The 27,798-nt window shown below is 34.3% G+C and overlaps 5 protein-coding genes across 5 annotated transcripts; all 5 read right to left on the minus strand.

Annotated features, from left to right (window-relative positions):
- Positions 1–40: 40 nt before the first annotated feature.
- Positions 41–963, minus strand: QC763_700030 (uncharacterized protein; the record flags this gene model as incomplete). Its single annotated transcript, XM_062915011.1, has 2 exons — positions 41–893; positions 947–963. 2 exons carry the CDS (start codon positions 961–963, stop codon positions 41–43), a joined length of 870 nt encoding a protein of 289 aa, XP_062762359.1.
- A 1,125-nt stretch (positions 964–2,088) lies between these two features.
- On the minus strand, positions 2,089–2,832 carry atp9 (ATP synthetase subunit 9; the record flags this gene model as incomplete). The annotated part of the gene is made up of 3 exons (XM_062915010.1): positions 2,610–2,832; positions 2,249–2,527; positions 2,089–2,186 (listed from the first exon to the last, which is right to left on the minus strand). The coding sequence occupies exons 1-3, from the start codon at positions 2,674–2,676 to the stop codon at positions 2,089–2,091; spliced, it is 444 nt and encodes a 147-aa protein (XP_062762360.1). The 5' UTR covers positions 2,677–2,832.
- Positions 2,833–3,377: 545 nt separating this feature from the next.
- Positions 3,378–4,231, minus strand: QC763_700015 (uncharacterized protein; the record flags this gene model as incomplete). The annotated part of the gene is made up of 2 exons (XM_062915009.1): positions 3,378–3,690; positions 3,743–4,231. 2 exons carry the CDS (start codon positions 4,229–4,231, stop codon positions 3,550–3,552), a joined length of 630 nt encoding a protein of 209 aa, XP_062762361.1. The 3' UTR covers positions 3,378–3,549.
- A 745-nt stretch (positions 4,232–4,976) lies between these two features.
- Positions 4,977–6,265, minus strand: QC763_700010 (uncharacterized protein; the record flags this gene model as incomplete). Its single annotated transcript, XM_062915008.1, has 4 exons — positions 6,246–6,265; positions 5,959–6,185; positions 5,343–5,897; positions 4,977–5,289 (listed from the first exon to the last, which is right to left on the minus strand). The coding sequence occupies exons 3-4, from the start codon at positions 5,780–5,782 to the stop codon at positions 4,977–4,979; spliced, it is 753 nt and encodes a 250-aa protein (XP_062762362.1). The 5' UTR covers positions 5,783–5,897; positions 5,959–6,185; positions 6,246–6,265.
- A 398-nt stretch (positions 6,266–6,663) lies between these two features.
- On the minus strand, positions 6,664–6,932 carry QC763_700005 (uncharacterized protein; the record flags this gene model as incomplete). The annotated part of the gene is made up of 2 exons (XM_062915007.1): positions 6,664–6,744; positions 6,780–6,932. 2 exons carry the CDS (start codon positions 6,930–6,932, stop codon positions 6,664–6,666), a joined length of 234 nt encoding a protein of 77 aa, XP_062762363.1.
- Between the last annotated feature and the right edge of the window lie 20,866 nt (positions 6,933–27,798).

Genomic DNA, 27,798 nt, shown 5'->3' on the forward strand with positions numbered 1-27,798 from the left:
AGGCTCAGCCGCTTCACCGACCATCTTTCTTGTTTGTTATCTAAATTCTGCTTCCCACCACATCTCCAGAGTGCCGTGTAATCCCGTACTTTCTGTACTCGAATTCCTCCAGGCTTCCGAGCTTCTCACCCCACCCATCATTGGTCTTCCCTGGTGAGGCTGTCTGGTCCAAACCATCTAGTTTGACCAGACCAGTCGTTCCTGCCAGTACCTCACTTTCTCTTGCCGCCCAGTGCTGGTACAGCTCTGGATGTGGTACCCACACAACCCTCATCCCGGCTCTGCGTGCAGCCTCCACCCCTGGCACGCTGTCCTCGAATACCAAACACTCCTCCCGTCTAATCTCATCTTCGCTGGGATCTAACTGTTCGTTGATCACTTGCAGCGCTGTCAGAAAAATGTCGGGAGCCGGCTTTCCTTTCTTGCCCTTCATCCGGCTATGATCAGATAAAATCCTGTGCTTCTCTGATATCAATCGTATCATCTCATTAATGTCAGGTCGGGATGTCTTGAGCTTGAGGTTGGAGGTGACACTACTTGAAGCCAGTGCGATTCTGACTTTTCTCCCGTCCGCTTCTGTCATTGCCTGGGAGAGCTGTTCCAGAAGCTGTTTGGCACCCGGGAGGGCTTCACACATCGGAAACATCTTGTTCTGCTCAATCTGCTGTTCTGCCTTGTACTGCTCACGGGATATGGGAAGCTGGGCCCATTGATGAAACGCTTCTCCGTTGCTAGATCCAGGCACGCCCATCAGCTGTGCTTTGAGACACCATGGGATCGGGGGGCGGGAATAGCGTGCGAGAACAGTGTTGGCGCAGAAGCTGTAGATATCTTCGGTGTTTAGGAGGAGACCGTCGAGGTCAAAAATGCAGGCCCGAACGTGCGGGAAGGTTCTGATTGATGAGATTAGCTATTGTGATTTCAAGACACAGCCAAGTTGACACACCTGTTGTGAGACACCATGGTTCTTGACCTTGGGGATTGCAGAGGAGAGCAAATCTTATTTTCACCCCGCACAGGGTTTTTGCAAGCGCAGAAGCCGGATTGGCTGATGGTGGGCCAAGTTTTGAGGTGCACATCTCCACCACAAAGAGTGCGACATTTTAGAGGCTTTGGACTTTGTTTTCTTCAACTGGTCCTGAAAAGTCAAAGCTTATAGTGAAAGTACTGCATCGAGCGGGTTTGATGCTCAGGACTGGGTCGTTCTGACAGTATTGGTGCTGACGAGCGGCTGCTGCCAATTAATCCCTCGCTGCAGCTGATGGTAAAGGCTATATTAATCAAAACAAAGCTCAAAGCTCAACAACCCAACCACAAGATTGACAATAGCAATGATCAACATGCCGCCTCTGAGGAATGCGATTGTCTTTCACCTGGCTTTGCCCCACTTTGAGATAAAAGTGTGATTTCCTGCAGAAGAAAGTCCTGCACCGTTGACATCAGGTAGACTGCATCGATTGCGTGACGAATCTTGACACACAACACACAACTTTTGTACCACCGGCGCCCCCCTCCCTTTCTCTTTTCCCATCTGCAATTTGTATCTTATCTGATCCTTGTCCGTCTCACGATATCGGTACCTCCAGGATGGGGTCCCGTCAGACTAAGTGGGCCTTAAACTAACGTAGTCTGAGTCTTGTGTCCTCTTCGCCCCACCGACTCCACTATAAGACCCTATTTTTTCAACGACATGTCAACATTGGTACTGGTGTTCTGTAAGTGATTGGGGACACATGGAGGCCGGGAGAGCGGAAAAGTATGTGGGCGAGAGTATGGTGATTTGTTTCTGCATGGTATCTTGCCGGGACGATTGAAGCAATGGTGGGGTAACTGTTGGGCGCTCTGAAGGCCAGGTGTTGGATGGGCGATGAGGGAGACGGCAGATCCAAGGCAAGTCGAAGGTCGAATGAAGAGAACCAAACACAGTTTATATTCTACTAAACACAGCGCAGCCATTGTTGTACAATGTCCCGTCTAGCTACCTTCTCCTCGTGGCATGACACACGGCCAGGGTCCATGATGTACATAACCTCCACCACCAGTTTCGGACAGTCAGAAATACCGACTTGAGCACCCCAGACGACATGTCTAGTAGGCGAAGAGAAGCAAAAAGGCAACCATCAGGGCGAAGAGGCCAGTGGCTTCGGCGAAGGCGAAACCCAAAATGGCGTACGAGAAGAGCTGGGCTGTGACGGGGACAGCCACTGGTCAGCACAATCAATTGGGCAGAAGGGCAGAGCATGCTTACACCTGAGAGCCGGGTTGCGGGCGGTGCCATTGATGAGGGCGGCAAAGACTGTGCCAATGCCGACACCAGCACCAGACAGACCAATGGTGGCGAGACCAGCACCTTGCATCTTGCCAGCAGCGAGGATGGCGGCCGTGGCAGTCTCGGCGACAACACCGCGAGACTGGGTGGCAGAGCGCATCATGACAGGGGCGAAGGCATTGCGGCCCTGGCTGAGGAGGAGACCGTGACGGCCGGCAATGGACGTCGAGCGGAGGATGGAGCTCGGGAGACGAGAAGCTGGAGGACGAGGGAAAGAAGCTCTCGTTAGCAACACGTCACCAAGGAGGAGGTGCGAGAATTAATGGCCGGTCCAACATACTCTGGGCCATCGCAGGCTTCGCACTCATGCGGGCAACGGCACCAGCCAGCTTGCTAGAGGCGTTCATTTTGACGAGACGGAGAAATAAAGGAGGGCGGTGCAGCTGGCAATTGATGGTGCCAATGGATGGATGCGTGCCAGAAGCTGGAAGGGAAGAGGAAGAAGAGGCACACGTTGGGAATGGAAGCGGAAGAAATTGGGGGAACCAGAAGAGAGGGAGACGAAAGGGGGGGCGGGAGAATGGCACGAATGGGAAGGGGTGACGGTGGAAGGGCGGGGTATGGCCAATCATCTGTCGAGAGCGTCCAGGTTTGTGAGACGTGAGATCTCTCGCTCCTTCAAATTCGACGTCCACGGACGCAGATGGCAGGCGCAGCTGTCCTGCAGCTGGTTGTTTCTGGCCTGGCACTTCCATCGGCGGTTGCCAGCCAAGAAACCGGTCGGATATCATGCATTTCCTTGCTCTTCTGCATCCTGCTGCCCTCCATGGTGGTCAGTTGAGACAGCGCCCATGAGGTTCCTGTGGCCGGATCCAATCTGAAAATGCATCTTGGAGACAATTGCAACAGCCTTTATGCATTGATCCCATTGTGAAAGCCCGTTGACGCTACCGTTCATGCGTCTCCCCGTCCTGTTTGTCCAACATTGTCCTGGGGGACCGTCTTGCTGGGTTAGGGTTATATGACAGGCTTCCCCAGATCCCCTCTTCAGCCACATTCCAGAACGGGCCACACCCGCAGGCTCCACCGTGACCTTTCAATTTCCCCAGCTTTGGCTAGTCTGCATTTGGATAGCTCTCATTGAACAACTCACACGTGGACAAACATTTCACCGTCACCGGACCAACATTTCTGGCTGCTTGGATTAACAGAATATTTTCTCGGTACACTCCTCTCCTAACAATATTTAGCTATTTACATCGTCCGATCTTTGCGAGATTCTACCAGCGAGACTGTCCTCGAATTCGGTGGCCGTGTCCATGTTCCGGAGCCGGCTCAGCGGGAGCAGCAGGAGCGGCAACCGTAAAGTCGGTGCAACTCTGATATGTCTGTCCAGCACCAAACCAATGCCACTGGAGGACCTATTTCATGATTAGTCTTTTGCCGCCCCCTTGAAAAAGAAATTGAACTTACACAAACACCTGCAGTCGCACACTGCGCACCAAGCTCCGGGATTTTGACGCTGAACTTGGTCTGGTCCGCTGGTGGCTTGCTGCTGGCCGCATACCCACTCGCCCAACTCACCAGCGGGGAACCCAACACTTTGTTGGTCGTGGTGTCGACAATGGAGACATTGGCGTAGCCAGAGTGAGGAATCCTGATGTACACCTCATACTCGACAGAGTCGCCGGGTTTGTACGACTGGACATTGGCAGCGTTGTCGGCGAACTGGTATCCCTTGCAGAGGAACAGGTTGCACTTGTTGCGGTCGGGCAATGGGTTGGATCTCAAGAAAGCCTCGGGATAAGACGTCTCATCTTGCTTGTAAAAGTTGACCATGGCACGGCCGCACGCCTCGGTTGTGGCATCACCTGGCTTGCGAGAAGCTGGCTTCAGGACAACACCGTGGGCGGAGACTAGGGAGGCCAGGCCAAGAGCAGAGGAGACGGTGGAGAAACGCATGTTTTGTGTTTGTGATGGTATGTTCTTGACTGGTGGCCAGTTGGAAATGTGAGGATGGCGCCTGCTTTTATAGCACCAGGACGTTATCCATGATCTTCAATGGAGAGACTGTTGTTCATCTCCACCACGGTCATATAAGCAAAAGCGGTAGACGGAAACCATCACGTTGCGAGGTGCTATATGCCGGACCCCTTGCTTTTGCCTAATGCCACGCGCTTTGACTCCATTGTCCAATCAAGGCCGAGGGCTCATATGAATCCCCAATTTGGAGAACACTCAAAGTTGTTTATTTGCCCCTCGGCAGACAAGATCCGAATTTGACGAACCGTCTAGCGGGATCGCTGTTGCAGGGCGGAGGAAAACATTGGGGAATTTGTCTGAGGATACAAGGAGTATTTGTCATCAAGGATGGAGGAGACAGTCGTACCTTTATGTTGAGTCGGTGGAGAGGAACCTCGGTAGAAAAAATTTCCATGTTGTGGTGGAACATATCTGTGGGGTGGAGGTCTTTTGTTTTTTCCTTCTATGAAGTACAAGAGTCACCGTGCCGTGTTGGTCCAATAAGGGGGAAGCTGAGCACCGTTCAATATAATTCAATTCTTTTGAATTTCTCGTCGTAGCTAGTGCATATAGGGCACTTTCTCGTTTTCTTTGCTGCCTCGTTTCCCCCCCCCCTCGTTTCTTTTCCGTGCCTCGTTCCTTTGTGACATAATTCCGCCCTCGACTACAAGTCCGTTTCCTGCACTTATGCCTCGGAGGCCAACTGAGCTACCGCAGCACGAAAGTTGCTAATCTTGCCCAGAGCGAGGTTGTGCGAGAACTTTCCACGCGTGTTATGGATTCCAAAGCGGCTGGCTGGGTCAGATGGGCTTGACGGACCCTGGTTGGACTGGGCATAAGCAATGCTGGCAGTCGTGCTGGAGGGGTTGAGTCTGGATGTCCCCAGGTTCGAGACGCCCTTGGCAAGGAAGTTGACAGTCCAGTGGGTGCTATTGGCAACGGTGCCGCCGAGAACCGTATAAGTGGCGCCAGTCCATGGCTGTGGGTAGGTTCTTGCTCTGTTCTCGTGTCAGCCTGCTGCTTGATATGTTTGTGACAAGAAGAATCATACGTAGCACGGCGGGAAGAAACGACAACGGTCGCAGCATTGGCCCATGCAACAGTCAAGGGGTTGTTGACCATGGTGCCACCCCACGCGATACCAGCCCACCCAACAGATTTGGGTGCTTGAAGCTGGACTAGAACATCAAAGTCGGCCGTGGCAGTGGCATTCTCGGGAATGGCAGTGCGGAACGCAATTCTCTCTGGCGAAATCCACTCGGAATAGCAGATGGTGGAAACAGGATCGCAGTATTTGACGCTCGCTTGACGGGGAGCAATCTCGTGCGCTGGGGCAGCCTGGACACTGCTGCCCAGAGCCAACACGGTTGCTGCCAGTTGTAAAAGACCCATTTTGCACGCTGATAATGGCGATGTTTGCGAGAGGAGTTGAAGGAACGATGGCAAGAGAGGGGGGAAGGGAGGGAGATATGGACACGGTCCACTGTTCATGACTCGAGATATATACTTTACATTCCTGCCGTGGCGTCGCTGATTGAGAATGCCGTAAACGGTCCAGACTCTTGATGGCTTTACCCGCGGCGATCTTATTCGGCTTCAAGTCCGGCTGTTCATCATTGTCTTACGAGTGTGGGGTTTCTTTCACCGGGGATGTAACCGTTTCTCACCACAACGATGCAGATGTTTCGGTAGCCGGGGGCGGCTGAAAACAATACATGGTCGTCGTCTGCAGAGATTGCCGGGTTGGTAATTGCAGTTCTCCGAGTGGTTGGCTTAGCAAAAGTTTAAATATGCTTCTGGGGTCCTTGTATCGGCCGGCAGGTGATGCTCCAGCATGCAGGGGTTAAGATATATCAGGCTGGGATGCCATTCACAACAGTGTGCAGCATCGATTCTTGCCAAAAACTGTCAGGTCTCTCATGAATTCACTCCTCCTCGTCGAAAGCTTACGTACCTACTGAAATGTGAGTTGCGGGGGCCGAGGTGGCTGCAAGGGGAAGCTGCGAGGGAGTGACAACTGAGCTGCAAGCGGCAATCAAGAATTCCAGGCTCATATATCTGCTGTATGCCAGAAGCTTAATCGCTATTTGGTTCTCATGGCATCCAGGTATAGGCTAAAGTCTCCGGGTCCATCATCCGAACGTGGATACATGTTGCCTTGTTAAGCGATGTGCTCGGAGTAGACGGGAGATCCGATGGCATAAACATGAGACAAAATCACTCAGTGGTATTGTGACTATCGATTCGCCGAATGGTATGCTGACAGAGAGCAGAGATAGGATATATATCGTTATGCCCGTCATTTACTATCATCATTAACCAACCCCCTTCGATAACAAACATCTTTCGTTCCACAGACCTCTCAAACTAAACTAACTGCTCACAGTCAAGCGAAGATACTTGGAGCCCTGACCAACCCAGCAGCCCCTGGGACGACCGAGGTGCTGATCGACGTGGTGGTTGTGGCATTTCCCGAGGAAATGGGAACGGGTGGATTGATAGTGGCGCACGTTGAAGGAGTGACGATGTTGTACGATGTCGTGCAGTGAAGTCCTTTGCAGTTGTCTTCACAAGGGAAGTTGGCAGTGACGGTCGGGATGCTCATGCGACAGTCACAAGACTGAGTGAGGGTAGAGACCATGATGCAGGCGAGGATTGGGCAAGTTGCGCAAAGCTCGCCGGTCACAGTGACAGTTGGACAGCCTGTCGTGGGAACCAGCGTGACAGGCTCTGGGGGGACTGAGTATACAGTAGTAACGCCAGTCCCCGCGCTGTTGGTTGTGGTAGCATCGTCTTGGGCCGACGCACTATTGGGAATGTGTAAGTGTCCAATGGAAAGTAGTGGTATTTGATGGAGTGTGCTTGCATGCGGGCAAATACGAGATTAGCAGTGACGGCAAGATTTCTCGTGGTGGTGATCTGATACAGTCAACTTTGGAGGTTTGTCTTTGGAGAGTGCGAGATCAATAACAACGGAGAGACATCAGTATTTTTATCTTGATGTGGCCGAAGCACTAAGGTAAGCACAAGTACCATACAATGGAGCGAAGCTCGTGTTGCTGCTTGATTTGACAAGTATTTGTTTCAGACTCGACCAACATTTCCTTACAGGTCAAAAGTGTCTTGGCGTGAGCGTGAGCTGAAGCATGGGCTGAGTCAATGGCACAACGTATCGCACAAGGACCTAGAGAGATGGAGAAATCTTGTTGTGTTCTTGAATGTATTAACGTCGAATATAATATGTCGTACGTAGGGCACTTACTGGCTAAAAAAGTGAGACAAAAGATAATAAGATAATGATGTGAAATCCAGAGAAAAGGTGTATAAAATACTAGGCTTAAAAATAACTAAAGTAAATAAAAAGAAAAACCTACAGTACTGGAAGGAACTATATAAGCTAACTTAGTATATGTTAAAATAGGTGCTATTAAAGCCTGTAAATACAGGCTTAAATAGCTATCGGTGTAGTATACTAAGAGCGAAGAAGATATTAACTATATATAACGAACCCCTATCCAGAACCTCTGAAAGGAATACTGGTTAAAGGCACTTCTAAATAATCCTAGTTCGGTATAGCTAAATAGTATATAATAATAGCTTATTTTAATTATAATAGTTTAATATTAACGATTATAATTTATATTATATATTACGGAACTATTTATTTATATTAGTTAGTTCCTCCGTATATATAGACCTTAGAACCTTAAGGTACTTGCCTTACTACGGTCTCGATTACTTTTAATATATTATATCCGTAATATATTTATTATACTATACCTTTAATTATCTTTAGTACTTTATATCCTATAGATTACTCGTAAGCTTTAGTACTATAGTACTTTTATTTATATTTAATTAGCCGTCCCCTAACCTCTTTAATAATCGGCTAGGCGCCCCACGCCTTATATATAGCGTAGCCTACTATTAATTTAATTATAATATAATGCCCCTCTTTCTAAATCGACGTCCTAACGACCATATCCCTAAAATAGTATTTATACCTCCGCTTTCTTTTATATTTCTATAGTACGTCCTTTCTTTTTTTATTTTAGTTATTATATTTAATTATATAAGGAAATTAACTTATATAAGTACCGACCGTCGCCGTAATTAAATATAATTTTTTACGAAATTTAATTTCGTAATACTTAAATATATTTATTATAAAGAAAATAACTTTTAATACGTAACTTCTCCTTAATATAATCGGTGCCTTTTATATATTAATTTTAGCCGCTTCTATTATAACGTTTATAGCGTAAATTATAAGTCTTTTCTCGACCCTTTCTTTTTTTTTTTAACCGGCTTTATAATCTATCTTTTAATTAAGGAGAAAAAACGTTTAAATACTAAAAAGTAAACTACTTTAAATAAACTTTTTCGTTTCGAAGCGTAGTTACGCGCCTTTAAGGTTCGAGCCCTTACCGCTTTTTATTACGAATTCCGGCTCTTTAAAGAAGAAGAGAGAGAGGCTTCCGCGCGGCTTGCTACCCCATATAGCCCGCCGGTAACAGATATTTCCGCTACTCCTTTTTTTACTACCGCTCCTCCTTCCGACTTCTCTTTCCTAGATCCTTCCCTAGGCTTTAACTAACCTTCGAATCTTCCTTTAGACTTTAGTATTACCGGTCCTTCCTTTTTAATTACGTTAAATACTATCGATAGCGTACCCTTTATTTTTTAAAGTACTTAAAGCGCGTAATATTATTTAAATTTAATTTCCTTTATACTTTCTAACCTCGTAATATAGTATATAATACGTCGATTATTATATTAAAGGCGTAGGTTCGATTCCTATCGAGGTTTTTTTAGCTCCGTTTTATAGCTATCCGGCTATAAAATAAAGCCGAATCTTTTTATTTATTTAGGTTTTAGTCGGTCCGGATATCGTTAATAAAATTATTTTTATTTATTTAGGTAATTAAAGTATATTTATAGTTCCTATAAATTATTTATAGCCGGATATCCTAATTAACTAACTAAATATTTTAATTAACTTTTATTAAACCGTAAATTTAATATTTCTTTTATATTATATTCTTTTTCTTTATCCTCCGTTATTACCTATATATTAGCCTTACTTATATATAGTATAGGTTTTAAAAGTAAAATATAAAAAGTATATAATTATAAATGTATTATACTAGGTAGCTCAAATTCGAATACCGTCTTTAATATTTTTTTTTAACCTTAAATAGTCCTACTTTCCTATAATCTAGCTTCTTACTAAGTCTTTTAGTACGTAAATTATATATAGAAAAGAATATTATATTTTTTTCCTTAAAATAAGGTCCTTCGAGCCTTTTAATATTATAGTATTTCCGTATTTTTTCTTTTATAAACTTTAGTTTTTACTTAAATTTACTATAAAATATATATATTTTATTTACTTTAATTCCGGCCCTAGGTACTTTAACCGTAAGTCCTTACCGTAGGTCTACCTCGTAGCCGAAATTCGCGAAGAACGGTATAGCTTTAATTATTTTAATTAGCAATATATTATATATTAACTATATTATAAATAATAGTTTAACCTAATCGTTTTATTTAAAATTAATATAATTCCGTAAATATTATTTTATAATTTAATTAAGCCGTTCCGTTTAACTATTTATTTAAGGATAATAGGCCGAAAATACTTTATTTATTACCCTTAGCTTTATTATTAATACTTTTTAAAACTTCGATACGAATTTAGTATCGCGGTCTATAATAAATTTTTTTAATTATATATATATTAACGTGTAGGTACTACTAAGTGCCCTACTTACTGCCCTACAGATTAATATTATAGTGAGCAGTACTGCTGTAAGCAGTAAGGGAACCTCTTGGCCACTATAGCTCAAAGCCCAAGCAATGGATGCTAGAACCTTCTAAAGTAGCTACAAGCTTACGTAGTAAGTTGCCACAATAGTGTGATTTACAAGGCACCTTTGCTACCGAAGGTTCTATAGATTTCCGTGGGTCTACACTGGACCCACTTAAGCCTACTAAATACCCTAAGTGGTATAGGGGCTTCCGGGGCCTACAGGACCCACAGTAAGCCTACGAAGGCTTATATATAAACCTCTCCTCTCTCTTATAGAATAATTCTCTTCTTTCTCTCCTTAAAGGACAAAGTTTAAGGTTACGGCCTAAGGCTAATAGGCCAAGGCCAAAGGCAATAAAGGCTATTTTATTCCTTATACCTTACTATATTACAGTGCTTTACCTTCCTTCGGCACTACCGTCGTATCCTCCCGCTTCCGTTTGCGCACTGCTGTATTTTTACAGCAACCCTATATAGGCTCTATATTATAGGCCTATCAGGATTTCGCAGCTAATAATAATAAATATAAAGCTAGGTATAGGGGTATTAGTAATATATATAGATAGTAAAGTAAGGTTAGGTAATATAATAGTAAGTTATACGATCCGATAATATTTTTCTTATTAAAATATATAAAAGAGGTATTATTAAAATAGTCTATACGACCTATATAGAATAGTATCGGGTATACTATCGTACGAGGAGTGTAGAATTGTATATAATAGATATAAAGCTAGATATAAATGTATTTATAATATATATAGATAGTAAAGTAAAGTTAAGTAATATAAGAGTAAGTTATACAATCCGATAAGTTTTTTCCTATTAAAATATATACTAAAGGCATTATTAAAATCTTTTTAACGACCTATATAAAATAGTATTAAGTGCACTATTTTATAAGTAATGTAAAATACTATATAATAAATATAAAACTAGATATAAGCGTGTTACTAATACGCGTATATAGTAAAGTAAGGTTAAGTAATATAATAGTAAGTTATACGATCCGATAATATTTTTTCTATTAAAATAGACGAAAGAGGTATTATTAAAATAGTTTAAACGACTTATATAGAATAGTATTAGGTATACTATTATACGAGCAGTATAGAATACTATATAATAAATATAAAGCTAGGTATAAGGGTATTAGTAATATATATAAATAGTAAAGTAAAGTTAAGTAATATAATAGTAAGTTATATAATGGTTTGGGGTGCGGCTATAGGCCTAAAGGTTTAAGTAAGGAAATAGGGCTCTCGGAGGATTCGGAGGTTTAGGAGTTATATATATAAGCGGTCTGCTTCGGACGTTCTATTTTAAATAGGACATCGACTTTTATTTCTTTATATTTTTATGCCTTACACGCGTGCAGGCAATTCTGGCCCTCTAATTAGGCCGATTAGGTATTTATTATATAGTCTGCGAGCCTATAGAGTCTTTTCTTTATCCTACGTAAAGTGCGGCCTGCGAGCAAGCTATTATTACGGAAGTACACTTATTTATATACCTTATTAAAAGTATATTTATAGTATTATAGTTAGTTTATATATTTTTTTATTATTTTAAATAAAGGTCGTGTTTAAGTTAAATAAAACTTAGGGTCCAAACTAAACTTAAAAGTCTTAGATACTAAAGGAAGTACGAAGCTATAAACGATAATAAATACTAATAACTTTATTAAACCCCGCGAGGTTCGATAGAAATAATTTATATTTATTTAATTAAATATATATCTTTTATTATAGGTTAAATACCGAGCTTTTTATTTACGTATAGAAAGTTAAGTATATAGTCCGGGTAAAACCTAATAATAAATTAAAAGTATTAATCGAAATTAATTTATTAACGGATTTTATTTCGGCGGTAATTATTAAAGTTTTTTCTTATTTTTAGTTAAAAAGAATTCTCCTAGCATATTATTTAGCGGTAATAAGTAATCGAGGAGGTTTCCGGATTAATTTAACTTAAAATAACGGGGACTTAAAAGTAAAGAAAGAGGAATACTTTTCTTTTAATTTAAATAAAAATAATTTATTTTTATTTACTAAAGTTATAAAGGATAACCGTTTTTTTATTTTTAATAATATATATAAAAAAAAAGCTATATTATTAACGTAAACGTAATAGTAATTATTAACTATTAATATATTTAATAATATTCCGCTTATCGCTTTAACTAACCTTCTTAATAATAATTAAATATATTAAGCCCCTACGGCTCGTTCTATAGTAAAAACGGTTAGCCTAATAACTAAATTCCTAAAATTATCGCTATTTATCCTTTCCTTAACTATAAACTATACTTACTATAAAGATATTAGGACCCCTCGCTTTTTTTTTAATTAAAGTAACTTAATTATAAATCCTAACGCTCCTAATATACTAAATAAATTTCGTATTAATTTAAATCTTATTATTAAAAACTATATAACGGCTCCTATTTAGTATACTAAATATCCCGCTCCTTTTCTTAAATTTATATATTAATTTTAGTAACCTAAATACCCTTATCCTATAAAAGTTTACCCCGACTACCGCTACTTCTAAAGGTCCTTTATATTTAATTAACTAACCCCCTATTTTATAGTACCTATATACTTTTTTTAATATAAATTCTTTAATTTAAAGAAAGTTAATTTTAAAAGTAACTTTAAAAATAAGTATTTTACGAAATATTTAAAGCGTTCTAAAAATACTTATAAAAAGTATTAAGTCGTAAAATTTATTTTTTACGTTTATAAATTTAAATTTTAATATAACTTTAACGTAAGAAAATAAATCGATAAATATATAAATTTATTTATATTTATTAATATTTAATTTATTTTAATTACTTATTTTAAATACCTTTTTAAAATATATAATTCCTGGTAAAACAAAGATATTTATAAGGAGCTAAATAACTTTTATATTAAAGTTATCCCTAAAGGGGTAAGCGAGTTAAAAAAGGATATTTTTAATTATTTTAAATTATTTTTTCGAATATCGATTAGGGAGAAAGAGGTAGTAAAAGCTAGGGTTACTAACCGCTTTTAAATAAAATTCTCTAAATCTATAAAAATAACTTTTATTAACTAAAGAAGATCCGAACGTCGCTTAAAATCTATAAATTTTATTATTTAAAGTAACTAAATTAATAATATAATCGAAAATAAATATAACGTAGGAAGAAAAATCTATAAAAAAAATAAATTAATTATTATATCCTCCCCTATTACTTTTAATTAAGCAGCGAAGGTACTTAATTAGTATATAGTAATTAACGCTATAGTAAATAAAAAGATAATACTATAGTATTTAAAAATAAATATTTATAGTAGCTTTTTTATACCGGGAAATAATAAATTTAAGGTAATAAGGATCCGTATTTAATATTTAAAAAACTAAGTACCTTACTTTCCGGATTTCGGTATTAGCCTTAATAAAGAAGTAAATTTATTTTTTAATACTTTTTCTATAATTAATATTAAAATTTAATTCGGAAAATTAAAGAGGTAATACCGTAATAATCCTTTATTATTAAAAAAGTACTTTTAATATAGTAAGTTTAACTATTATACTAAATCGACGAAGTATTTAAAGAAAGAATATAATAAGGTATAAGGAATATATTATATTAAAGAAGGTAAAGTATATATTAGTAAAAAGAAGTGGCCGGATAGTAAAAAAGCGTAGTTTAATTAAAAGGATATAAAGAAGGCGTAGTGTAAAGGTAAGGTTAACGATTTAATTCGCGCGGTAATTTCGTTAAAACTAAAACTAAATAGGGCCTATAAAGCTTATACGAAATAAACTAAGTACTAAGAAGCTTATAAGGGTAAAGGATATAAGCCTAAAATCTTTTTAATTAAAGGGAGGAAATAAATAACTATTTAAATAACTAAAGCTATAGATATTTAATTAAATAAAATTTATAGGTACTTTAAACCCTATAAATTATTTAACGAGAATTTAACTAATAATTATATTATTAGAAATACTTTATAACGCTATTTAAAAGAAAAGTAATTACTTAAAAGTATTTTAAAGCGCTCCGATAAGGTTTTAATAATTATTTATAATTAAAAGGTAGAAATAAAAGTAAGTATATAGAGAGTAAAGAAAGTAAAGATCGAAGATATATCGGAAAAAAATATAGATAACCTAACCTTAGTTAAAAATCCGAAAGTAATATTTACCCCCGCGTAAAAGAAATTAAAGGTAGTTAAGGAAGGAGTTTTATCCGATTAAGGGGATAAAGTCCGGAGTAACTTAAGGTTATTTAATAGTAAGGTAAAGGATCTTAAAGATTATATTACTAAAAAAATTAAAAAGTATATTTATAATTAAACTAAATTTATATTAAAAAAATATTATAGAGTTTTACCTATATTTATTTACCGGTTAATAAATTATATAAAAAGTATAGCCGAGGATACTAAAGTAATCGAGTAGTATAGATTTTCTAGAAGTACTTTAAATAGAAAGAAAGAAATTTTATAGAAAAGGAAAGCTTTACCGTTAACGGTTCGGATAAATTTTTAAATAGTTAAATATAACGAAACTCTTTTATTTAATTAGAGGAAAATAGTTTCCGCTTTATATAATATTATAACGGATAGTAAGTATAGTATAGTTAAGGGAGGTATTTAAGAGAAAATTATCGAGGGTAAAGTTTAATCGGGTAATAGCTTAAAAGAGCGATTATAAACTTTATTATCTACGCCTATTAACCGGTTTTCCGGTAGTAAATAAAATCTTTTAAGAGCTGTTACTCGTACCTATAATATCCTATTACTATACTATAACTTCGTTTTATTAATTTTAAAAAAGATATTAGTAATATTAAATATAAGCTTTAAATATAATTTAATTAGTAGGGCTATAGTTAAAAAATTTTATTTACCGATAATATTAATTAACCTATAGTTTAAAGGCCTTTATAAGGATCCGGTTACGTTTATAAATAAAACCTAAACTCTAATAATACTAACTAGAGTTTTAATTTTATATTATTTTTTTATTATTAATAATATTAAGGCTTTAGGTTTCTATAACTTATTATTAAAAATCCCGTTCTTTACGGATATAAGCCTTACTTTTAATTTTATAAAGGGCCGTATAATTAATATAAATATATTATATAAGGGAAAGCTAATTAAAGCTTATATAGTAAAGAAAGAAGTAATTAATAAAATAAAGGTAAAATATAATAGTAAGGATCGAGGTAATACCTCTCCCGCTAATTAACCTTTATAAATATTTAAGGGACTAGTTAATAATAAAGTACCTATCCCTAAATAAATAACGGAGGAACTAAAAAAAAGGGATAAAGTAATTAAAGGACTAAATAAAGGAGCTAAGCGTTCTTTACTTAATTTTATTTTAAGAAAATTAAGTTTATTATTATTAAATTATTATTTAGCGTTTAATACTATTTCCTATAAAAATAAAGAAAAAGAGAATATTAAAAGTAAGGGAAAAAAAATATTAATAATTAAAGGGAAAGAAAGAAAGGATATTAGAAAGAAAAATCTTTATTTTAACCTAGAAAAGTAGAAATTACGATAAAAATTTTAACTCTAAATAAAATCTTTAAGAAAAAACGATTATTACCGCCGACCTTTATAATAGGTCTATATTTAATACTATTAATATTACCGTCGCTACCGTTATTAAAAATATTATTACCGTTTAATTAAATAACTAATATAATAACCCTATTTAAGCCCAATATTATATTTATATACTTAAAGATATTTAATTAGTCCCTTATTTAATTAAATTAACGTAGCTTCTTCGCTATATAGCTATATAAACGTCGCTTACTTCTACTCCCGCTCCTTTTTAAAAAGAAAAATAATATTAAAACTAACTTAATTACTACTTTTAAATAAGTTTAGTTAATACCTATAGAGATTATTATTACTATAATAATATATAAAAAGGTAAATAAAAAGGTAAAATTAATTAATAACGTTAAGTTAAATAATAATATTTCCGAAGGAAACTTAAATTAAAAAGCGAGGAGATAAGCGGTAATTAAGGAATCTCTATAATACGGTTTAGAATTTAACGATATTGTAGTTCTTAAGTTTTTTAAAATAATTAAAGGGTTATACTTTATTTCGGAACGGTTAGCCGATTTAATTAAGTAAATTATTAATATTTTAATAGATTAAAAAATTAAAGTATTTATAATAATTTTATTCGTAAAAAAAGTTACTTTAGCTTAGGATTTTACTAAGTATAAATAGATCCTTAAAAAGGTTTTCCTTACTTAATATATTAAAACTATTTTTTATAATATATAGTAAAATAAATTTATTTTAATTTTAAAATTATTTATAGGGAAAGTTATTAAACTTCTTAAAAAACGGGTTAAAAAAAATATTATTAAAGAAACGTATAGTCCCTACCTATTACGGCTTAATACCTAGTGGGGCGCAGAGCGCACTACGGACCAATCGTTAGTATATAAGTAAGGACTAATTAGGATAGGATTAGTGGGATCGAGGATCGATTTAGAAGAGCTAACTTTAGAGGTAATAGTATCGATAGGATCGAGGGTCGAGTTAATCGATCTAGAACGGTGCTAGGCTTAGCGCAAGGACTATATATATAGAGGAACTAACTAACGTAAATAAATAGTTCCGTAATATATAATTTAAGTTATATTAATAGTATTTAATATTTATATCGAGATATTTTATTATATATTATTTAGTTATACCGAATTAAGATTATTTAAAAATACCTTTAACCGATATCCCTTTTAGAAGTTTTAGATAGGGGTTCGTTATATATTATATACTTACTTTAATTCTATTACGGATAAATTAAAAGCGTTTTTTTACTACTATAGCCGGACCTAAAAACGTTTAAATAAGAAGTGTCCTACCTAACTTAAGCGCCGAAAGACTTTCCGCTAAACCTATACCCTTTACCGTAAAGTAAGTTATTAAGCGTCTTAAAGAGCTCGAGGACGAAGCTTAATAGACCCGGGAATAGATTTTCGCTATCTCGGTTACGTTTAAATCGACTATTAAACTTTTAATATTAAAGTATTATAAAAAAAAAAAAGTAAAGCTTAAAGGGTTTTTAATTTAACTTAAAACTTATTTTCGTTAATATTTAAATTAGTTTATTAATAAAAAGTTAAAAATAATTTTTACAGTTATTAAGCTTAAGGATAAGGCTCTCGTATAATTCGAGCCTATTTTTAATAACTATTATAAGTAGGAGCTAAAGGATTAGGAAAAGATTACCGTAAAATACTTCGAGAGCTATCGTACCTTTAAGGCTAAGCTTAAAAAGGTATTTAGAGAATACGATAAGGTAAGGTACGTATAAAGTAGACTTTTAAGTTTACGCTAGACGCGCTCGGTAGCTAACTACGCGGTTTAGTTTAAAATTAATAGCCTACGTAACGCTATTAACGATAAAGGGTTAATATAGCTTTTTTACTATAATCTTAAGGATAAAGTAAAAGATAAATTATATAAAGAAATAAAGCCCGATACTATTAATAAGTATATTACTATAGCTATACGGATCGATAATCGGTAATTCGAGTATCGTATAGAGAAGAAAGGAGGTAACGGCAGGGGTAGTTACGGTAATAACTATAGAAAATACTTTAACGGTAACCGCTTTAACGATAAGCGTAAGCGAAGATACCCTAATATTAGTTACTCCGGCACTATATACTCGGGACCGATAAACGTTAATACTATATAATAATAAAAGCCGTAAGGCCGAAGCTAAAATAAAAATAACTTTAAGTATTTTAATTACGGTAAAGTAAAATACTTTAAAAAGGATTACCGGGTACCTAAACGGCTCGGATAGAAAAAAAAAATTATATTTATTATTATATCGAAGGGACTAAAGATTATAAAGGTAATAGCTATTAAGTATTAATAAGGTAGAGCAGTAAGCTCCGAAAAAAACTCTAAATAATACACCGGATAAAAAGATATAAAGTTTTAGGAAGTAAAGGAAATATTAAAAAGGTTAAAGGCGAAGTACGAAGAAAAGGATTTTTAAATATAAGCTTTACGGGATTAAATAGTATAGATTACTATAGAAATTATTATAAAAGTCGCTAAAGGTAAGGGTCTTACGTAAGGATTTACTAAGTAAATGATACTAGAAAAGTAATATAATAAGTACGGAATTACTATTTTATAAAATATATTATAGCCTATAAAGCTCTTATATAAAAGCTAAGAAAAGTATTAAAAAAGTAAAAAAATCGCTAGTATCGAAATCGCGAAGTTACTAAAGGATATACTAATACCTATATAGTATATACCCTATAAAGGAAATACGGTATAGCTTTATTTTAAGTATCCGGAGTATCGGAAAGTACTTTAGTTCTAATATATTATATATAGATATATAAAGTATTATTAAAGTAAGTCGCTATACGGCTATTAGCCGGTACATAAAGTAAATAAGGAAAGTAAACTATAATTAATTAAAAGGACTATAGCCTAATAGGAAAAAGCCTAATAAAAGGATTTAAACGACTATATTTTATAAAAGGTTTAGGACCTAATTAAATTAAAGGATAGCCTTTAAGTAATATAAATTATATTAAAGTATATAAAGTATTACATTAAATATATAAACGGTTAAAATATAAACGATAATATACGTATATAGAAGAAAGTAATATTAAAATAATATTAAAGCCTAAATTACGCTATATATTTACGAGAGAAGGTTAAATAATATTATTAAGCTAAAACGCCTAAGATTAAATAGAAGAACCGCTATTAAGTATAGGTATAAGAGAATATTAAAGACGGAAGATAAAAGGAAGTTAGGCAGGCGTAGTTAAAAGATTTTATATTATTAGTTAACCCGAAGTAAAAGGACGCTTTTAAACGATATAACCGTTTAAGAAACGATTTATAGCCTTTCGTAAGGGCTATTAACCTTTAATAGACTATAAACGGTATTTTCGAAGGTATTAACGTAAGGTAAAGGTATAAAATAATAACCCGGCGTTTATTAGCGAGGTTATTATTATATAGGGAGGAAGTAAAAAAAATAAATACTTTTAAGTTACTATATAATAAAAAGATTTTTAGGTAATAATATTAGTAAACGGTAGTATAGAGACAAACTGTAACGAACCCCTATTTAGAACCTCTAAAAGGGATATCGGTTAAAGGCACTTCTAAATAATCCTGGTTCGGTGCAGTTAAACAGTGCATAATAAGATATCTCGATATAAATACTAAATACTATAAATACAACTTAAATTATATATTGCGGAACTATCTATCTACGCTAGCCAGTTTCTCCGTATATATAATCCTCGCGCCAAACCTAGTACCGTTCTAGATTAATTAACTCGACCCTCGATTCTATCGATACTATTACTTCTAAAGTTAGCTCTTTTAAATCGATCCTCGATCCCTTTAATCTAGTCTTAATTAGTCCTTACTTATATATTAACGATTAATCTATAATACGCTTTCCGCCCTACTAAGTATTAAGCCGTAATACGACGCTCCTCCTTCTAGGCCGAAGTCCCGTCGGCCTAACCTATTCTCCTACGTCTACCAACACTTATAAGTTCTTTCCTTTTTCCCTTATTTCCTTATACTCTATAATATTTAACTATATAAGTAAAGCGCGACCCGGTATTAAACCTCCGTACCTAAAAATAGTAAATCGCGACGAGCTATTTACTTTAATACTACGATTTACTACTATTATAAAGTATGCCTATTCCTTTTACGAGAAACGTAATTTTTCTTATAAAATCTCTCCCTCCGTTTCCGAGCGTTATACTACCTATATATAGTATAACTAATCCCTTTATAACGCTTATAAATTATCCGTTTAATAGTTCCGTAAAGTTATTATTTAATATAATTAAATAAAGACGGAGATAGTAAAGGTTAAGTCCTAGCACGCTACCCTAAATTAGAAAATTAACCGTTTATACTTATAGAAATAAATATAGTTTAAACGAATAGCTACGGCCGTCTCCCGTAACCTTAATAATATAAAAAAGCTAAAGCGTATTAAGTAGGAGGAAGCCGCGCTAGCTATATAGTCTGCTTTACCGCCTAGCGACGCTCCCCTACCTCTTCCGGCCCCCGCCTCCCCGGATTCCCGAAGCCGTTCCCCGGTAAAGTCTTCCGCCCTTATCCCGCCTAACTTCTCTTTCCTAGATCCTACCTTAGGCTTCGACTAGCCGCCTAACTTCTCTCTAAATCCGAGCGTAGCCGGTCTTTCCTTCTTAGCCGCATTAAATATTACTAATAATGCGCCTTCTACTTCCTAAAGTACTTAAAGCGCGTAACATTACTTATATTTAATTCCTTTTATACTTTCTAACTTTATAGTATAATATATAGTACGTCGATTACTATATCGAAAGCGTAGGTTCGATTCCTATCGAGATTTTAGCTCCGTCTTATAGTATTTAACTATAGGCCGGGACTAAATTTTTTTTACTTACTTAGGTTTTAGTCGGTCCGGATATTATTAATAAAATTCTTTTTATTTATCTAAGTAATTAAAGTATACCTATAGTTTTTATAAGTTATCTATAGTTAAATATTTTAATTAATTAACTAAATACTTTAATTAACCTTTATTAAACCGTAAATCTAATATCTTTTTTATATTATATTCCTTTTCTTCGTCCTCCGTTACTACCTATATATTAACCTTTTTTACGTATAATACGGGTTTTAAAAGTAAAATATAAAAGATATATAACCGTAAACGTATTGTACTAGGTAGCTCTAATTCGAATACCGTTTCCGATATTTTCTTTTTAACCTTAAATAGTTTTACTTTTCTATAGTTTAATTTCTTACTAAGTCTTTTAATATGTAAATTACGTATAGAAAGGAATACTATATTTCCTCCTTTAAGGTAAGGTCCCTTAAGCTTTTTAGTATTATAGTATTTTTATATCCTTTCCCTTATAAACTTTAGTTTTTACTTAAACTTACTATAAAATATATATATTTTATTTACTTTAACCTTAGCCCTAAGTACTTTAACTATAGATCCTTACCGTAAATCTATTTTATAGCCGAAATTCGTAAAGAACGGTATAGCTTTAATCGTTTTAATTAGTAATATATTATATATTAATTATATCGTAAATAATAGTTTAATCTAATTATCCTACTCGAAATTAATATAATTCTATAAGTATTATTTTACGATTTAGTTAAGCCGTTCCGTTTAACCGTCCGTCTAAAGGTAATAAGCCGAAAACGCTTTACTTACTACCCCTAACTTCGTTATTAACGCTTTTTAAAACTTCGATATAAATTTAATATCGCGGTCCGTAATAAATTCTTTTAGCTATATATATATTACTATAATATACCGTAGTACTATATCCGTTAATTATTTTACCGACTAAGTTTCCTTATAAGGTAAAAAGTATACCTACTTAGTAAGCCTATCGACTACCGTTAATATACTATCGTATTTAACGCTAATTACCGTATCTTTAAACTTTAGTAATTTAGTAATAAAGTTTATCGTAACTAAACTCTATAACCGTTCTACTATTAGTAGTAGCTCTAAAAATCTATAGGGCTTATACCTCGTAACCCTCGTTCTTTCGTACGTATAATATAACTAAATAGCTTCCTTAACGTCGTTCTTAATCCCTAGCTAGTTAAAGTACTATTTAATTTTTTTTATAGTTTTAGCGATACTTATATATCCTCCGAGCTTTAATACGTAAATCTCTATTACTAATACTATCCTATTACCTAGCTTTACGTACGCTCGATTCCTATATTATAATCTTCTTTAATTATCTTTCTAAATACTCTATAGCTTTAGCTCTTCCTATTAGTATTATTCTATAATATCGTTACTTAACTTCCTTTAGTACTTATTAAAAGTAGCTTTCTTACGATATATTACGTAACACTTTATTTACAGCTATAGTAGATACTTAAAAGTATTATCCGGCGCCTCCTTAAGTAATAATAGTAACTCCCTAGGTATATCTTTATAGTAGTCGGCTCGTCGGCTAAGTACGTTTACCTTAGCGTTCTCCGAGCCCTTCTTATAATTAATTTAGAAATTAAATTCCGAGAAAAACTTTAATTATTATATTTACCGTATATTAAAGACCTTCGTAATAGTAAAGTACTATAGATTTTTATAATCTATATAGACCTATACCTTATACTTAGTACCGCTAAAGTATAGCCTTTACTCTTTAAACGCTTCGATAATAGTAAATAATTCTTTATCGTAAATCGGGTAGTTTTAATATACTCCCTTAAGCTTTTTCGAAAAGAAAGCTATTAGGTATAGCTTACCGTCGTCGTCTCGCTACCCTAATTATCTACCGATCGTATAATCTAATATATCCGCCTCGACTTTAAATAGTTAACTGGGGTTTAGTAATTTAAGTACCGGGTCCTTTAAAATAACCTTTTTTAGCTTCTGGAAAGCTTACTCCTCTTTTTACTCCCATCGGAATTCTATATTCTTTTTAGTTAAGTAATTAAGTAACTTCGTAATACTTATATAGCTCCGGATAAATATCCGATAGAAATTTATAAACTTTAAGAATTCCCTAATATATATTTATAATTACGGCGTAGGCTAGTCCTTAACTACTATAATTTTCTCCGGTTCTATACGTACTTTACTTAGCGATATTAAATATCCTAAATATATTATTTTCTATACGTAGAACTTACTTTTTTCTTTATTAACTAAAAGTTTAGCTCTATATAGCGCGTCGAATATCTTTCGTACGTACTATTTATACTTCTCTAAAGTACGTAAATAAATAAGAACGTCGTCGAGATAGTATACCGCTGTCTTATTAAGGTATTTCTATATCGTATAGTTAACGAAAGATTAAAACGTTATAGGCGTATTAATTAACCTAAATAGTATTACGAGATATTTAAAATAACTATAAGGTATACGAAACGCTATCTTTTATTCGTTTCCTTCTTTAATCCGTATATAGGCGTACCCGATAGGTATATTTAAGTATATAAAGTATCGCGCCTTTACTAATTAACTCCGTAATTTAAATATTAACGGTAGCGGGTAATTATTTTTTACCGTTTCGTTATTTAACTAGCGGTAATCTATATATAATCGTAAACTACTATCCTTCTTCGGTATAAAAAATATAAAATATCCTATTAATAATATAAATTCCTTAATATACCCTCTCTTTAGATTCTCGTTTAAATACTTCTATAACTCCTTACTTTATTTATCGTTAGTATAATAGACTTTAAATAGCTATAGCTTAACTCTTTTTTTTAATTTAATTTTATAGTCCTACAGTCTTTATTTTAAAAGCCCCTCTAAATATTTAATTATAAAAGTTAAGTATCTTTAATATTTTACCGGTACCACCTTTTTCTCGCCTTTCTCTATATTATTATAGTAAACGTATTTATTAACCTCCGATATCTTTACTAACGTCGTTAACCCTATTTTTTCGATTTTACCGTCTATATCGATAAAATATATTATTATTTCCTATACTCCTTATAGTAATACCGTAGAGGGTACTTATCCTGCACTTTACTCTATACGTACTCCTAATCTTCCATTATTAGTTAGATACTTTTAAGGCTCTCTTAATCGTAAGTAGCTACCGTCCCTCTAATCGATATTTAGGTTATAATCTTTATATTATAGTTACCTTAAAATTATATTTTTCGAGGGTCCTATATTTATAATATCGAATATAATTAATATTATTTTTCTTTCGACTATAATATCTAGAGGTAGTATCTTCCTATAGACCTTTTACGTAAAAAATAGTCTTTATATAACGATCTATTTCTTTTTTTTCTTCTATAGTATACGGGCCTAATATACGAACTATAATAAAATTAAATTCGTTTCTACACTACTATCTACTAATACTATTACCTAAAGATCTTTTTAGTACGTAATAACCTAAAAGCATTTATCTTTCTTACCTCCTTTTTATACGGCAATAACCTTATTAACGAGCGCTAAATCATTATCTTATACCTTTACTTTATACCGATACTTTCGAAAATACCGTTCGTAGTCCGTTAAAGGTTAACGGCCCCCGCGAAAAGCCGTAAGTCGTTTTCTAAGCGATTATATCATTTAAAAGCGTCTTCCTACTCCGGGTTAACTAATAATATAAAGTCTTTTAACTATACCCGCCTAACTTCTTCCTATCTTCCGTTTTTAGCATTCTCTTATATCTACGCCTAATAGCGGTTCTTCTATTTAATCTTAGGCGTCCTAGCTTAATAATATTACTTAACTTTCTCCCGTAAATATATAGTATAATCTAAACTTAAGTACTATCCTAATACCACTTTTTCCTATAAGCGCACACTATTATCTATATTCTAACCGTTTACGTATTCGACGTAGTACCTTATATACCTTAATACGATTTATATAACCTAAAGACTATCTTTTAATTTAACCGGGTCTTAAACCTTTTATAAAATATAGTTATTTAAGTCCTTTTATTAAGCCTTTTCCTACCGGGCTATAGTCTTTTTAATTAACTATAGCTTACCCTCCTTACTTACTTTACGTACCGGCTAGTAACCGTATAGCGATTTACTTTAATAATACTCTATATATCCGTATATAATATACTGGAACTAAAGTACTTTTCGATATTTCGGATACTTAAAATAAAGCTATACCGTATCTCCCTTACAGGATATATATTATATAGGTATTAATATATTCTTTAATAACTTCGCGATCTTAATACTAGCGACCTTCTTACTTTTCTAGTACTCTTCTTAACTTTTATATAAAAGCTTTATAGGCTATAATATATCTTATAAAATAGTAATTCCGTACTTACTATATTACTTTTTTAGTATCGTTTATTTAGTAGGTCCTTACGCGAAACCCTTACCTTTAGCGACTTCCGTAGTAACTTCCGCAATAATCTATACTATTTAATCCCGTAAAACCTATATTTAAAGATCCCTTTCCTTATACTCCGCCTTTAGCTTTTCTAATATTTCCTTTACTTCCTAGAACTTTATATTTTCCTATTTAATATACTAATTAAAGTTTTCCTTAGAATTTACTACTCCGCTTTATTAATACCCAATAGCTATTACTTCTATAACCCTCGGTCCCTTCGATATAATAATTAATACGATCTCCTTTTTTTATTCGAGCCGTTTAAGTATTCTATAATCCTTTTTAAAGTATCTTACCTTACCGTAATTAAAATATTTAAGGTTATCTTTACCCTAGCCTCAGCCTTACGGCCTCTACTACTATATAGTATCGATGTCTATTAGTCCCGAGTATATAGTGCCGGAGTAGCTAGTGCTAAAGTATCTCTACTTATACCTATTATTAAAGCGGTTACCGTTAAAGTATCCTTTATAGCTATTACCGTAGTTATCCCTGCCGTTACCTCTTTTTTTCTCTATATAATACTCGAACTACCGATTGTCGATCCGTATAACTATAGCGATATATTTATCGATAGTATCGGGCCTTATTTCCTTATATAACTTATCCTTTATTTTATCCTTAAAGCTATAGTAAAAAAGCTATATTAACCCTTTATCGTTAATAGCGCTATATAGGCTATCGATTTTAAATTAAGCCGTATAGTCGGTTACTAAACGCGTCTAGCGTAGACTTAAAAGTTTACTCTACGCGCGCCTTACCTTATTATACTTCCTAAATACCTCTTTAAGCTTAGCTTTAAAGGCACGATAGCTTTCGAAGTATTTTACGGTAATCTTCTCCTAATCCTCCGGCTTCTATTCATAATAATCGTCGAAGATAAACTCGAACTATATAAAAGCCCTATCCTTAAGCCTAATAGCCGCGAAGATTACCTTTAACTCTTCGTTAGTAAATTAATTTAGGTATTAACGAAAATAGGTCTTAAATTAAATTAAGAACCCTTTAAACTTTACCTTTTCTCCTCTATAGCACTCTAGTACCGGAAGTTTAATAATCGATTTAAACGTAGCCGAGATAGCGAAAATCTACTTCCGGGTCTATTAAACCTCGTCCTTAAGCTCTTTAAAACGCTTAATAACCTACTTTACGGTAAAGGGTATAGGTCTAGCGGAAAGTCTTTCGGCGCTTAGGCTAGGCGGGACGCCTCCTATCTAAACGTTTTTAGGTCCGGCTATAATAGTAAAAAAACGCCTTTAACTTATCCGTAATAAAATTAAAATAAATATATAACGTATAACGAACCTCTATCCAAAACCTCTAAAAGGGATATCGGTTAAAAGTATTTTTAAATAATCCTAGTTCGGTATAGCTAAATAATACATAATAAAATATCTTAATATAAATACTAAATACTATAAATATAACTTAAATTACATACTGCAGAACTATCTATCTACGCTAGCCAGTTCCTCCGTATATATAGTCCTCGCGCCAAGCCTAGCACCGTTCTAGATCGATTAACTCGACCCTCGATCCTATTAATACTATTACCTCTGGAGTTAGCTCTTCTGGATCGATCCTCGATCCCTCTAATCCAGTCCTAATTAGTCCTTACTTATACATTAACGATTGGTCCGTAGTGCGCTCTCCGCCCTACTAGGTATTAAGCCGTGACACGTAAAAGTAATATATAATACTATATAATAAATATAAAGCTAGATATAAGCGTATTACTAATATACGTATATAGTAAAGTAAAGTTCGGTAATATATTAATAACTTATACGATCCGATAAGATTTTTCTTATTAAAATATATATTAAAAATATTATAAAAATAGTTTAAACGATTTATATAGAACGGTACCGGATATACTATCGTACGAGTAGTATAGAATTATATATAATAAATATAAAGCTAAGTGTAAGGGTATTACTAATATATATATATAATAAAGTAAGGTTAAGTAATATAAAAATAAGTTATACGATCCGATAATATTTTTCTTATTAAAGTAAAAAAAAAAAATATTATTAAAATAGTCTAAACGACCTATATAAAATAGTATTAAATATATTATTATATAAGTAATGTAGAATACTATATAATAAATATAAAGCTAAATATAAGTATATTACTAATACGTATATATAGTAAAATAAGGTTAAGTAATATATAAGTAAGTTATACAATCTAATAATATTTTTCTTATTAAAATAAAAGATAGAAATATTATTATAGTTATTTAAATAACCTATATTAAATAATATCGGGTATATTACCGTATAGATAGTAAATATATTTTTTATAGTTAATAAAAAAAATATATATTATTATATAATTTATTTAATCGTCGGAATTACTAATAACTACTAGCTTCTAGCTCCCCTCCGTAACTCTTTTATTTCCCTTACCCTCCTCTATAGCTCTAATACCGCTTTAATTAACGGTATAAAAGCTATATTTATTCCTATAATCCTTCCACTTATAATTACTATAAGTACTACCTTAATACTTATCTATCGTATAATAATCCTTAAACGGCCCCCTATTAAGCTTACTAGTATAAGTAGTATAAGAAAAGGCAGCTATAGAACTACGGTTTTAAATTAAAATTATATTTATATAGTTCGGACGAGCTAATACCTTAGCCCCCTTTACCCTACCGGAAATATATTCGATATCGGCCGATAGTAAAGCCGAAATTACTTATTATATTTTTTATATATTTATTAGTTTAAATATTATTATATAGGAAAAATATATATTAATATTAATATAAAAA

Source organism: Podospora pseudopauciseta (genome assembly GCF_035222475.1).
Source record: "Podospora pseudopauciseta strain CBS 411.78 chromosome 7 map unlocalized CBS411.78m_7, whole genome shotgun sequence".
NCBI lineage: Eukaryota > Fungi > Ascomycota > Sordariomycetes > Sordariales > Podosporaceae > Podospora > Podospora pseudopauciseta.